This window comes from Neolamprologus multifasciatus, chromosome 11 (genome assembly GCF_963576455.1).
Source record: "Neolamprologus multifasciatus chromosome 11, fNeoMul1.2, whole genome shotgun sequence".
Classification (NCBI taxonomy): domain Eukaryota; kingdom Metazoa; phylum Chordata; class Actinopteri; order Cichliformes; family Cichlidae; genus Neolamprologus; species Neolamprologus multifasciatus.
This window is the reverse complement of record NC_140449.1, coordinates 15172115-15186914: the sequence shown is the minus strand read 5'-3', so window position 1 is coordinate 15186914 and position 14800 is coordinate 15172115. Positions and strand designations below refer to the sequence as shown.

At 40.9% G+C, this 14800-nt stretch overlaps 1 protein-coding gene across 1 annotated transcript in view; it reads right to left on the bottom strand.

Annotated features, from left to right (window-relative positions):
• The window catches only part of snap91a (synaptosome associated protein 91a), a 70658-nt gene that overhangs the window by 15774 nt on the left and 40084 nt on the right, over positions 1 to 14800 (bottom strand). Inside the window, 10 exon segments of the mRNA XM_085178113.1 lie at positions 851 to 928; positions 1898 to 2152; positions 4665 to 4686; positions 4688 to 4760; positions 4876 to 4898; positions 4901 to 4972; positions 4975 to 5028; positions 5030 to 5050; positions 5286 to 5298; positions 7617 to 7679. Of these exon segments, the coding sequence (XP_085034239.1) occupies positions 851 to 928; positions 1898 to 2152; positions 4665 to 4686; positions 4688 to 4760; positions 4876 to 4898; positions 4901 to 4972; positions 4975 to 5028; positions 5030 to 5050; positions 5286 to 5298; positions 7617 to 7679 (674 nt within the window).

Sequence of the window (14800 nt, the reverse complement as noted above, 5' to 3'; positions counted from 1 at the left end):
CTGAAGCTCAGAAAAGCTAACAAAGCGCAGATGTATTTTGGCCTAGCGATGGCGTTATAGTGAACATCAAGGTTCATAACACAATTGACAAGGTAAGGAACAAAATTATTTGTTTTATTTAAGTATTTTACAAAGTTATTAGAACCTACGCTTGGCGATTAATGTATTTTGAGCAGTACTGGGGTACGTTGTGGCAAAAACTGGAAAAAAAGTCATGGAATCACTCCAGTCTTCTCATTGTTGAAAAACTAAGCTAACCAATGCACAAAGTTGTCAAAAGCTGGCGCTTCCCTTTTACACAGAAGATAAAGTGTGGATGCAGGATAAAGTTATTTTTAAGGTTAATCACACATAAATATTAAATACTCTGTAATTACAGTAGAGGTAATTGTAATGTAAAGTAACATTTTTGCTTATTGAATGGACGTTATGTAGGTTGCTTTAGTTTCTCTGCTATGTAAGCTGCTGCAGGCCAAAGAGAACAGCTGAATGCAAGTTATTAAAAACCAAAATAAAATATGATTAGTATAACCATCATAATCCAGTTGTGTCATGGTTAGTGGTGTTAAAAAAGACATTTATTTCTGGAATACCGAGAAGATAATAGCTGTACTGTGCTTTTTACTGCAGTATTCACTGGATGAATATTAGGAGGAGAGGGTCCATGACTTGGGCATTAGAGTAGGATTTGGGGTGAGACAGTGGGACCTGAGGGCAGGTTTGTTCTACTGTCTTCTATGAAAGCAGAAGCAGCTTTATTAATATAATAAAAGCAACAGCCTTCACATTCGCACACGCACTCGTACCTCCATGCACACACGTTTGCACAGAAAGCTGTTTTGTCACCCACCAGATCCACCAAATGCATCAGCAGCAGGGCCCGCGGCCACGGCAGCAGGACCATCTCCTGGGGAAGGTGCAAACGCATCTAGGGTATTGCAGACGAAAAACAGCCGGAACGCGAACACAAAACGTAACACCCGGACCAACACACCAACACACACATGGATGTATAGAACAGAAGATGAATAAACAGATGAAATGGACAGGGAAGAAAAATGAGAGGTCAGCATCAGGAAAAAGCAGAGAATACAAGAAATATGCAGCCCAGTAACTGCAATGATTGATCTCATTGTATCATCAGTCACATGATGAGTTTTGTTTTGATGGGGCTGCATAATGCTGCATTCAGTGAGTGCACCACCAGTGCAGGCTTGTGAAATGAGGCATGTTGTCACAAGTTACTTGCACTCTGTGACAAGAGGGGAAATGTCAAGGTCAGGGATGGACAAAGGTCGTTTCTCTTTGGTGTTTTAGTAGTACTCTGAATGTTTGTTAGTATTAACTAATATGCCAAATTATCATTAAATAGCACTCAGCCAGTTTTTGTCTTGGCATATTTAAGAAACTGTTAGTAACTCATAGGAAGAAAATAATTCAGGGCGATAACAAAAAGCACAAATTGACAAATCTCAAATATATGCATCATGATTTTGCACATTCCGGCAGGGGAATGAAATAATGCTGTACTGTACTGGTTAATTTTTGGGGGGCGGATTTGAGATGGTAAAGGTTTTTCCCCTGCCGAGTGAAAAACATGATGCGTGATAGCTGGACACTAAGCCAGCACAACAGTATGTGCGTGGCAGTCACAAAGCAGGACGTAAAAACATGTTTAGTCACATCACTAAGCATTATTTTTTCCAAAAATGAAGTACATCTGTATATCAACAGCAAACATTTCTAGCTATAGAATGAAAAAATACCAGTTTAATTTTGGTATTTTATATTTTATATATACAAAGGAAATCTATCATTATGTAACTAAACAATGAATGGGCTTGTTGCAGAAAAGCAGGCAGGCCGCGTCTGCATCCTACCCTCCACCTACACTGACCTCCGAAAAGGTCGATGTCTGTGGCTGAGGTGGTGGAGGCAGGAGCAGAGATGGGCAGCGAGGTGGGCGCCTGCGCAGCCGCAGCAGTGGTGGAACGAGCAGGGGCTATGGGCGGGGCAGCAACGGGGGCAGCAGCAGCCGCAGCATTGGCATCAGCAGACTCTTTCTTTGCCAGGAGAGATTCAGAAGCTCCGTCGGTAGCGGCCGGAGTCGCTACGCAGATAAACCCCGCAATCCAAACGCCACGACCCAGTCACAACCCCCAAAAGAGAGGAAGAAACAGCAGGAGAGAAAATAGGGAAGAAGGAGCAAGACGGCAGAGTCAAAGATGTCAAAGTGAGTGAAAAGTTCAAAAAGAAAAAAGAAAATTCAGAACTGCAGGTTGAGAGACAAGTTGACCAGGCGACTGCAGGCGACGCTGTCAACAGAGTACTTACCCAAGAGATCTTCAAGACAGCACAAACAAAAACAAAGAGAGAGAGAGAGGTCAGAGACAGTGAATGACTGAGTTAAGAAAGAGATATACTTTTAAATTATGCAGATGCTCCAAGTAATGATTTTTTTTGGTTAATTTGAGAGCCTCCAACCTTTTACAGGAAAAGCCAGAAAAGTAGAGATGGGACAAAAGCAAATCCAATTGAGTGAAAGGGTCATTAATATAACTGAGGCTTTAAAAAGGCTAAGGCTGGACCACAGCCATGGTTAAGGTATCAGACATGTAGGGAAAAAATCGTTAAAATTGCAAATAAAAACACAAGAAGTTTCACAATGTTAAAGAGGAGAGTCCCATTTCTCTTTCTGTTAAAGTCAATGATTTTCAGTAAAAGTTTAAGAAGAATAAAAGAGGGTTTTTTTTATGTTTGTTTCTGCACATTTATTACAAACTATAAATAACTGATGCTGCTGCCAGCCAAAGCATACAGGCAGGTTTTTCCGTTCAGTTTCTTCTTTCTCCTTCTTGGTTTTCATTCATTCTATTTTGGCAAGAACCTCACCACACTGTGTGCTTTGAAAAATGGTGCAAATAATGTAAAGTAAAGCTGTCAGCGAGTAGTTTAGTATCTGAAACATTAAAAAACAACAGATTTATTGAAGAACTTGATGTAAGTGTGTAAAATGTGCTCTTTCACTGAAGTACATTAAGTTAAGGTCATTAAATATCACTAGAAACTCTCCCCTGAATACTGAAGGCTCTGTCACAGCTGAGCGACCATAATGTGACAGTGTGAGTCTGTTAAACTAAACCTAACAGCATGTTAAAGAGCTGGGCATAAGGCTGTAGGACAAGAGATACACAGTAGTTTACACCTCAGGAGGTCTGGTTTAACATGAGTTACAACTTTTAGCAGAAACTTCTCACAGCAGTAGCAAAGGATTATATCTGAAGCTAACATGTACTGGGCAAAGTGGCGGTTACAACCGTTTCCGTGACAATAACACCCAATAAAACTTGATTTCCTAACTAATTGTGTTTAATGCTAAAATAAATTTACTGCTTTTTATGTTTCGTTAATGTCTCTGATCTCCTTATTTTGTAATGTTTAGATTCCAGTTTAATTGAATCCTCCCTTCTGTCCATTTCCTATTTTTAATAAATTCTATCTTTGTCTTTAAAAGAGTAAAATACTAATTAAAATATATTATCTTGTTAGCTTTCCAAAATTATAAGCTATATTGAAAAAAATCTATATTCATAACTAGAAGATCTGATCTAAATTTTCTTTCCTCTGTGTAAGTTTTTCTCACATTGAAAAAGATGTTGATCTGTCTGATATATAAGCAAATAAATTGAGTATGTTAGAAACAAAAAGCTGATCTCACAGTTTAATTCATAACACTCTATAATACCAGGGATCTGATTGTTTACCTACATGGATCATTAGCTTATAGCGATGCTGACTTTTTGCCTGAAAATGATGAATCCAGTTGATTTGAACATTGTATCAGGAGCTACACTGACTATTCTAAGAATTCAAAATACAGCCTTGAAACAGTGCCATTTGAGTCTGTATTGTTCTGTATTGGACAAGCAATCTGATATGACGAACATAATTTCTCTAAAACACTTGATCTTTGGGACTAATGTTGTATTACATTTAAAATCAGAAGTTCCAAAATTCCCAGTCAGTCACTTTTAACTGAAACATCCCCTTACTTACAACTGAGAAAGTTAGGGCAGCCCCGCCAACCCTGACTTTATAATCCAAAATGGCCCCAGTGCATGTAAACGATAACTGAACTTTTAATCTGTGCCACCACTGCTGTGTCTTTGTGACTGGTTAAATAAGGCCATATACAGTGCACTGACCCAGCTCTATCTATGAACTTGATGCACCGCTAATTTAAAGTGCAAGAAAAAAAAACTATTATTGTGCTGCTTTCTAATTATGTATGGCTGCCTCCACCTCCGAAGAAGCAAAACAAATCCTACTTTTCTTTGCTTTTATTACTTGAATGAACCCAACTTGGGAGTGACATCAGTCCCAGCTCTGCCATCCAACTTCCGAGGTGAATGAAATGCAGCATGATTGAATGGGTGTGGGACTACTCTGGGGTCAGACCTGTCTCTAACAGCATTTAGCATGATATCTTTGTAGGCATTAATTTATAAGGTCCCTTTTTTTTAACATTTTAGCTAATGTTAGTCAATCAAAAGCTGCTAAATCAACAATCAGTGTCTAAAAATGTGGGAATATCAGCTTGTACTCAACTCAGAAAAATGAACGGGAGTTTCAAACATTTCATTGGTATATCAAGATGACCTTACCTCCCCATCCAGTTGTGGAGGAAGGCCGCTGCAGTGCCCCCTGCTGATGAGGGAGGACATGGGATCTAGATCAAGAGGAATCCATCATCAAGTGCACTGAACACAGGGGAAAAAGACAGTAAGGGTGTGTTGACAGAGGAATCCATTTAAAATGTGGTATCGATGCAGATAAGTTACAAAACAATCTGTTATATTGATGAGTAATTCTTACTTGCTGGCAGTGGTGGGGGACTGGTGCAGGTGGGAGTGACAGAGGGTGGAGGGGGGCTTGGCAGGGCGGCAACGGGGCGGGCTGGAGGCCCACCGGTAAGCAAGCGGGAGGCGCGGGCTTGGCTGGCGCAGCAGGTGCTGCTGCTGCCGGCAATGCTATTGTTAGCGGTAGCATCCTGCCACAGAGGACAACCCCCATTAGATGATGACCAACATATTCATGTAAGCGAATGTGATTCACGAGAGCTTTCTAAACAGATGAATAACAATAAATCAGCTACCCATCTAAAGTAAAAAACTGGTAAGGGTGAAGCCCTTGATTCAAGTTCTCAATAACTGTATTTTTGTCACACATAAATACAGAGTCCTGTTATCATAGCTACATTATGATTATCATGAAGCATAGCTTACCTTTGTGGGCGACCTGCAAGAACAACAACAGCACATGAGTTAACGAGTTTAACGCTGTACACAATGGAAGCTAATGGCTGCTACTGAGACAGGAGGCAAAGTGACGGCTTAAATATCCCTTCAGGCAGGAAGCATTTCAAAGCAAATCCATTAAGCAAGCATCTTCAATTAATGGATATACAGTGGGGCAAAAAAGTATTTAGTCAGCCACCAATTGTGCAAGTTCCCCCACTTAAAATGATGACAGAGGTCAGTAATTTGCACCAGAGGTACACTTCAACTGTGAGAGACAGAATGTGAAAAAAAAAATCCATGAATTCACATGGTAGGATTTGTAAAGAATTTATTCGTAAATCAGGGTGGAAAATAAGTATTTGGTCAACTCAAACAAGGAAAATCCCTGGCTCTCCACAGACCTGTAACGTCTTCTGTAAGAAGCTTTTCTGTCCCCCACTCGTTACCTGTAATGAATGGCACCTGTTTGACCTCATCATCTGTATAAAAGACACCTGTCCACAGCCTCAACCAGTCAGACTCCAAAACTCCGCCATGCCAAGACCAAAGAGCTTTCGAAGGACACCAGGAAAGAATTGTAGACCTGCACCAGACTGGGAAGAGTGAATCTACAATAGGCAAGCAGCTTGGTGTGAAAAAAATCAACTGTGGGAGCAATCATCAGAAAAATGGAAGACATACAAGACCACTGATAATCTCCCTCGATCTGGGGCTCCACGCAGAAGATCTCATCCCGTGGGGTCAAAATGATCATGATGAACGGTGAGCAAAGATCCCAGAACCACACGGGGGGACCTGGTGAATGACCTGCCAGAGAGCTGGGACCAAAGTAACAAAGGTCACCATCAGTAACACACTACAACGGCAGGGAATCAAATCCCGCAGTGCCAGAGACGTGTTCCGCTGCTGAAGCCAGTGCATGTCCAGGCCCGTCTGAAGTTTGCCAGAGAGCACATGGATGATACAGCAGAGGATTGGGAGAATGTCATGTGGTCAGATGAAACCAAAGTAGAACTTTTTGGTATAAACTCAACTCGTCGTGTTTGGAGGAAGAAGAATACTGAGTTGCATCCAAGAACACCATACCTACTGTGAAGGCATGGGGGTGGAAACATCATGCTATGGGGCTGTTTTTCTGCCAAGGGGACAGGACGATTGATCCGTGTTAAGGACAGAATGAATGGGGCCAAGTATCGTGAGATTTTGAGCCAAAACCTCCTTCCATCAGTGAGAACTTTGAAGATGAAACGAGGCTGGGTCTTCCAACATGACAATGATCCAAAACACACCGCCCCGGGCAACAAAGGAGTGGCTCCGTAAGAAGCATTGAAAGTCCGGGAGTGGCCTAGCCAGTCTCCAGACCTCAACCCCATAGAAAATCTGTGGCAGGGAGTTGAAAGTCCGTGTTGCTCGGCGACAGCCCCAAAACATCACTGATCTTGAGAAGATCTGCATGGAGGAATGGGCCAAAATACCAGCTACTGTGTGTGCAAACCTGGTAAAGACCTATAGTAAACGTTTGACCTCTGTTATTGTCAACAAAGTTTATGTTACAAAGTATTGAGTTGTATTTTTGTTATTGACCAAATACTTATTTTCCACCCTGATTTACGAATAAATTCTTTACAAATCCTACCATGTGAATTCATGGATTTTTTTTAACATTCTGTCTCCTCACAGTTGAAGTGTAACCTCTGGGTGCAAATTACTGAACCTCTGTCATCATTTAAGTGGGGGGAACTTGCACAATCGTGGCTGACTAAATACTTTTTTGCCCCACTGTATGCTGCATTGATGAGTTACAACTTCTTGGCCCCAGCGCCACTTGAACAAAGCTTTTTTATTTTGACATTACACATAGAAAGTAATGACTGACATGTGACTGAATCTTTGTAAAAGTTGGGGCTGACTCTACATGATGATACAAAGGTGTTAGGTTAGTGATGACTTGTGCAAAAAGGCGAGGCCTGTCATCGCTCCAAATGATTTGATGATGAATGATGATTCTGAAAGATGCAGGATATTCAGACGCTGTGTCTATTCAATCACTGAGTAAAATAATGTATAACCTGAATAAGGCAAAACACTGATGAATAAGGGGAAACAATGGTGGTGGTGAAATAACATTTACAAGTCCTACTCTTATGGACAGAGATTACTTACTTATCCTCTCTGAGTTGTGTAAAGATAAGAAGAAATGACAAGTTGGAGAAGTATTAGTGAGTTTTACCACAGATGAGCAAAACCCCTGCAAAAAACCGTTGCTGTTAAGTGTTAAAAAACCCACTAAATTGGTGTTTTGTTTGATCTACTTACGGTTTCTTCCCCTCCAAAGTGTTGAGGTGGGTCTCCAGAGATGCCAGGAAGGCTTTCGGGGGCCTGCAGACAAATACACAGAGAGGGGCTGCTAATTACTCAAACACAGACAGCATGTTGAGTACAGTTAGACAGAAAGGCATAAGAGCAGACCAGGGTGCACAGGGTAATTTATGGAACACATTTGGATTGTGCAAATGCCTCTTTAACATGGTGGCTATAAAATAGAAGGACAGCAGCTGAGGAGATTACTTAATTGCCTTTTTTCTAATATGCTGATAGGCTGCAGACTGGCTAATATCCTGATGGCTGTTCTGCCTTCTCGTATTCCTGCGTGATGCTCTGATAACTGTCCTCCCTGCACAGTTTTATTTTCTCTATCTAATCTAATCAACATTGACTCAGCAGCACTGACTCTTGGAACACCTCACTCTATTTTCATTTTCCTACATCTCTGAATGCACCGCTCCAAAGTGAACCTTAGGCTGGCACATTGCCTTAACTGTGACTTGAGTTTTAACACATTAGGGCTGCAAAATATCCTGACTGGCTCCTTCGTCCAGCACTTAATTAAATCCATAAAAGAAACATGTTCTTTTGGAGTGCTAGCTTCTTCTCCTTTTTGTTTTGTTTTTTGTTTGCTTTTTTAGAAATGGAAATTTCTTACAATAAAAACATACAAACCAGTAAGGAAAAATAAATGTAAAACTGCTGCTATCCAAAATATATATTTTTTATAATGTATAAAATATATTCAGGCACAAATACACAGCTCTGCTCTGTGCTGGTTGTCTGGGACTTTACATCATTTTCTTTTCTTTTTTAACCCTCACAATATTGTAAAAATGATCTTTGGTTTTGATATACAGTACTTAATTGACCTTCTGTCACACAGTGGACACAGATTTATGCATGCCTTCTTCCACAATAGTTCTCCAGGTTTCTTGAAGCGTATTCAAAGCTGTTCTTTGGATGTTGGCTGCCTTTTGTAAGTAAGTAAACTTTATTAAAACTTCATTTATATAGCACCTTTCTAGATAAAAGATCACAAAGTGCTTCACACAAGGATAACAAAGTATAAAACAAAACAGACAACAGTTAACAAAATGCAATTTTAAAACAATGTGTTTTAATTGCTTTTTTAAAGAAGCTACTGAGTCCAGAGATCTTAAGCTCAGTGGGAGAGAGTTCCACAGTCTGGGAGCAAAAGAGGCAAAAGCTCTGTCTCCCTTAGTTCTCAGCCTTGTATGATGAATGACAAGTAGACCCTGATTACATGACCTACGAGACCTGCTAGGGACATAGGGCTGTAGAAGTTCAATGATGTAGGCAGGAGCTTGTCCATGAAGAGCTCTATAAGTCAGTGCCAGAATCTTGAAGTGGACTCTGAATTCAATGGGGAGCTGGGAGTTGGAGGAAGTTGTCAACTTTAATGGAATCTAAGCACTCATTCATTGTTCTGTTCTCTTTCAAGATGATCTGACGCTGCTTCAGTAACGCTGAGGTCCTAAATCTGAGGAGACCAGGTCCCATGATTGATAGTGTTTTATTATTTGTTTTTCAGGTATGGTTTTACTGCATTGGCAGTGTGTTTGGATCACTGTCACACTGAAAAGTGAAGCTGTTGACAATCAGACAGCGCTTTCCCATTGCTATTACATAGTGAATTACAGTCTGGGGGGTATCAAATATCATAATATATAAAGTTCTTGGCTAATAGCTTCTTTGGGAATCAGTTTGTTGGTGTAAAAAATAGGAATGCTTATGCTGGTCAAAACTATGTTGCTTTCATACAACTAAAGAAATCAGAACAAACTTTGTTTTAGTAAAAGCTGCTAGTAACAAAATGCCTAAATATATCATTGAAAACTGTTTTCTTTCTGGGGAACACACCACTATTTAATGCCTTAAAGTTGGATTTTTTTTATATACTTGAATGATTCACGGAGCAGTATTAAGTGCCTAAACAAAAAACAAAAACATAACTAAAACAAACAAAAATCCCGTACAAAGACTGAACTGAAAATGAGTAAAAAAAAGCAGCCAATGTCTAAAGAGAAATCACTGGGTTCTTGGAAGTAAATGATAAAGAAATAAGGGGAGGCTAAAAAAAAAACTTCCATAGCATTATACATACTAAAATGGACAATAAACAATAATTGTTACACAAGCGCCGGGACACCACATGCAGAATAGAGCAGATACAGAAGCATCTTCATGCTAATAACAGCCACGATGCGGAGCTGCATGCTCAATCAAGCTAAACTCAACATAATCACCTAATGATGTGCAGTAAAAAGGATAGTATGATATTTAGAAAAATTCTTAAGAATCTCAGCAAATGTTTTTTGTTCTTCCTATAACACTTTCTTTAATTCTCTGCACAGTTTTCTGGGTCTGTTTATTTATAGCTCCCTTTTAAAACTGAAGACTTACAAGGCAGATAATTTTGTCTTGACACTGAGAAGAATAGATAGATCATTATCACCCTGGGACTTTAAAGTGTCTGTCCTCACTACTCAGTACAAACTGTTCTCTGTGCAGAGGACATTTTTAACTGTTTAACTCCATTATTGCAAAGCTTAGACAAATGCAATAATGGCTCTCGTTTTAAGAAGCCTGAACCAAATCTCTGTGATAGCAAAAAGCTTCCAGGATAACGTATGAACAATATGATCCGAAATGGCTGACACTGCCATCACTGGAAGGATAATTTCTACATCTACTTGCTGCTCTAACAAAAACAACAACAACACAACAACACAAAGTGTGCATGAGTGATGACATAACAACACAGCAAGTTAGTCAATGCTAAAATTATTCTGTCTTGTTTGTGCTGATGTAAATCCTCCTAGAAGGGATGAGAATAGAAATCTGTATTAGATACTGAAATAAAGGTTTCAGGGCTCTATAAGACTCACTCATCAACTGCATTTTAGCACAATATTCTGAGATGAATTTACTGTCTGTAGGTTAGTCTGTAATGATCAGTGATGCTGTTATGGCAATTTATTGCTGATAGCTTTTAACAGTGGCTGGTAAAGGAAAGTGTGGCAGTTTAGATAGCTGATCTAGTACCATTTAATATTTATAGCTTATTTTATCAAACTAACAGAAAGAGATTTGTTTAGTTTTCTTTTCTCCTGCTCAGAACAGTCATAAATTGTTATGAGTTAGTCGCAGTGTCTGGACTCTTAACTCTGTATCAGATTTTCCTCATATTACAATATGGCCACCATCTGAATGGCATTGTCAAGAAAAGTCAAGAAATCCAACCCAAAGGAAGCAAAGAATAAAGAGTTTCTCTATAGGCAGAACATCAGCATGCCATGTTGGGGCCAGATGTTGCTAGAACACCATGTTTATATGCTTCCCACACTTCCTTCACAAGTTATTGTGTAAAATTTACCACTAGAGGTCAGTAGATTGCAGATTGCAGTCAACTGGATTCTGTTTTCTTACCCCTCCCAATTTAAGTTCCTAAAACTTCCTACAGTGGCTGCTATAGGTAAAACAACTCTGGCCGTCAATCATCTGTAGCAAGTGTATGCTGTCACTCGGCTGTTTACCTCAGCTGGCAATATGCGTCTACGTCTCTACATTTATTTGCTCTGGAGGAAGCCATAAAACTTTGTGAAAGGGGTCTGATGTGAGTCGATGAGACAGAGAAGCTCAATTCTGACTGATGGCAGCAATACTGGGGTGAGTTGTTGAGGATATCTTGAACTTTTCTGTTGGTGAACACTGCTGTTAGCCACTGTTAGCTGCTGTTAGCTGCCATGTTAGTGATAGGAGTCGATGAGTTAGTAAGATGGTGTTAGTTTCTCTGAGCTGCTGCCAGCTGCTGTTAGCCGACATTAGTAAAATTGTATTTCGAGTGGATCTAATATTGTTGGACTTGGATACTTAGCAAAAAAAAAATCTCATATGATGTGCAAATGCAATCAAACTGTTTATTCGAGGGAAAGTGTGATTTTTAAGACACTCGAGCCTAACATTAGTTGGCACAATGTTATGTTATAACCAACTGTCGTTGTTGTTTAGCCAGCTCTTGTCAGCTGTCCAGAGACAGGAGGGTTAAAACTCTAATCTGCCGACAATCAGTACTTGCAACAATATCAGGGAAAAAAAATATGTTTATGCACATTTCCGTGTGTTCCCAGGTTTGAAGGTTGAAGAGAATCACATTTTATCCAGATGCCGGTCATGTCATCTCTTTCCTTTACATGAACACCTATGAGTTCTCTTATTCTACACCTCTGGTATACAATATATGTGGCCAAATAAATAAAACATGACTTGGCGTAACAACGATGTCCATCTCGGCCACTGTATTTAGGATGGCTGGACACCATGGCAGCTTGCACAAACTGATGCACACTCCTTTGTATTTTACCTGAGTTAATTATAAGTTTGTGAGTTTGTTGGAAGACGTAATTACACACAAATCGATGTATATTTATGAGTATGTAGAGGAATTTCTTTCACTAAGGTATTAATCACATTATTTCATTGTTTTAACATGTCTGACACTCATACTTAAGACAAATGGTAGGGGGTGTAGTCAGGATGTTGGGGGGGAAAACAGGAACTCCAGAGGACCAGTCTTTTGTCTCTTGAGGATTCTGGGAAGTAGCAAGGGAGTGTGAACCTTAAGGTGTGAAACAGCTGTGTACTGCCTTGGTTCCTGGAGAAGGTATTTAACTGAGAGGTTGACTTTGGCTCAGTGAGACTCTGCTGACCGTCAGTCCCGCGGCCATGGGGGCTCCACAAGCTTGTTTGTATGTTGTGTGCATGAATTAAAAGAATGTTAGCTACCGCTCACTGCTCGTCTGCAGGCTTTATTTAAGTGGAAAAACTTCCACAACAAAATGGCGCTGTGAGCAGGATGGTCCGTGTGGTCGCTGAACAACGGTTCCGTGGACGGGCTGATCACCCCTGAGGGAAAAGGTACCTTTGTCCTACCAGCTGTTGAAGCGAAGGAAATGGAGGAGTCACGGAGCCGTGTGTTTCAGTCACCACCGAGATCATCGATTTTGAGGGGACTCCTGCAGATGGGTGAGTTGTAGCTAACTTGTATACAGTCATGGAGAGTTTTTTGTCTGGCCGAGGGGGAGAACGCTGGCCGACTCCGGAGTTCGAGTCTCCGGAGGGAAAATCCTGGCGGTTTGAGACCCCAGGCTTGTGTTGGGTACGGCTCATCACAAGGACAGTGGCTCGCGCACGTTGTTGGGGAGAAGCCGGCCCAGACCTGTGTTCGGTCCAAGTACGCCACAGGAACGGCGGTTCGGGTACACTGTCGGGGAAAATCCTGGGGTTAGAGTCCCCAGGCTTGTGTTTCGGTTCCGGTGTTGTGCAAAAGAAAAGCAGTCGTCTGCCAGAGTAATTGCAAAAACACCGGGCCATCACAGGGAACGGTGGTTCGAGTCCACCGTTGATAATCACGTCTGCACAATACAGTGTGTGGAGTGACGGTATTTTAGCACTTTTCTGCCGGTAAGGGAAGAAGGCCATTGCAGGGGACGCTCTGAATGTAAAGGGAAACTGGATCCAGTAAAGCGGCAGGCCTTCCACCAGGCGGCCAGAGACAAAACTCAATACGTGACTGTATGGTAAGAATTGAGTAAATGTGTGGTGTGTAAGATTGCAGAGAATGGTTGTGTGGGAAACGTTGATGTGTGTGTAAAAAAAAAAACAGTGAGAAACGGGTTACAAAATGTTGAAATGGGGAACAAAGGAAAAAAAAAAAGAGAGAGAGGAGTGTAGAAATGTGTGTAAAAGTTGTTTCCAACTAGAGGGAGAAGGTGGTACTGCAGGCCACCAGCTCCCCTAGGGTGGACACACGAAAATTTCTTTTTTTAGCAGAATTGTTGATAAAAATAAGCAAAATAGGAAGAGGGTTTGGTGTTTTTCAACGTAGAACAACTACACTCTCTCTGGGTTTTAAGAAAGGGGAATTCAGAACCAGAGAGGAGGAGAGGTGTTGTTTTAAGCAATGAGAAGAATGATCAAAATGTCTCAGTGTGTCACTTGCAGGTGAAGAACAGACCTGGATCAATTTTCCACGTGCAGCAGTCGGAAGAAAATTATAGGTTAACACCATTAGAAACACTCAAGCCAAGCTTTGGCTGAATTGTTTTACAGCTTAACTTCCACGTGTTTGTCACCCTGAGAACACAAGCTCCAAGAATCTCTCCCTGAAGACAAGAAATGCAGTTCCAGAACAACGAGATGGATCTCAAGAGCTCACAGCAGCATCCTGAGCAGTGAAGAAAAGGTCCAGCAGCAGCAGCTGTGCAAGACAGCGACAGCAAGGAGAAAAATGGCATCATCATGACTGGATGGATGGATGTGCATTTCCAACGAGCTGCACCTTCACTGTGTGTGAATGGACTTTTGAAAAGACTGCCTGAGTTGGACATTGCCACTTTTGGCGCAAAAATGGCAAAATGAGACCGTGGGAAACAGGGACAAAGCTGAAAGACAACTGACTCTCACTGGACTGCTGCAAGGGGGAGAGATGAGATGAGACCACAGTCAAAGGAGAAGGGGACAACATGGAGGAATGTTGTTGTAGTGTGGGAATGAAATTTGGGTTTAGGAAAACTGGGAAGGAAAAAAATGACTGCCTTTCGTGGAGAATTGAAAAGTGTCTGGAGCACCGCAAAAAGGAGAGGTACACAAAAAAAAAAAATAACACAAACAGAAAAATGCATTAATCCTACTAACACATACACACATGCAATGAAGCTCATGAAGACCAAATAGCATTTTAAGCATTTCTGTTACTGTCATCTTGTCCGGTTCACTTAGTGGGTTAAGCAGTGATACATAGACTAGTGAACTAGTATTATTTTTGGGGAAGGATGATTGAATCATTGCAGGGGTGAACAGAATGCTGCGGGAGGGTCAGATGAGTGGGGACTAATAGATTATTGAGTTTCTGGTTTCTGATGTGTGAGGGAGGTCTTATCATGACACACATCTGGGTACATGGGGAAAACAAAAACTCATTTTCTAATAGAATATTGCTGTTGTGTGAGGTGTGTGACTGGTGGATGAAAGTTTTGGAGATTTACGTGGCTGATGCATTTTCCTTTTGGTACCACTTTGAACCTGCCAATTAGTTGTTTTGATCTATCATTCTAAGGGAGTATGCTTAGACAACTTCTAAACTAGGTCTT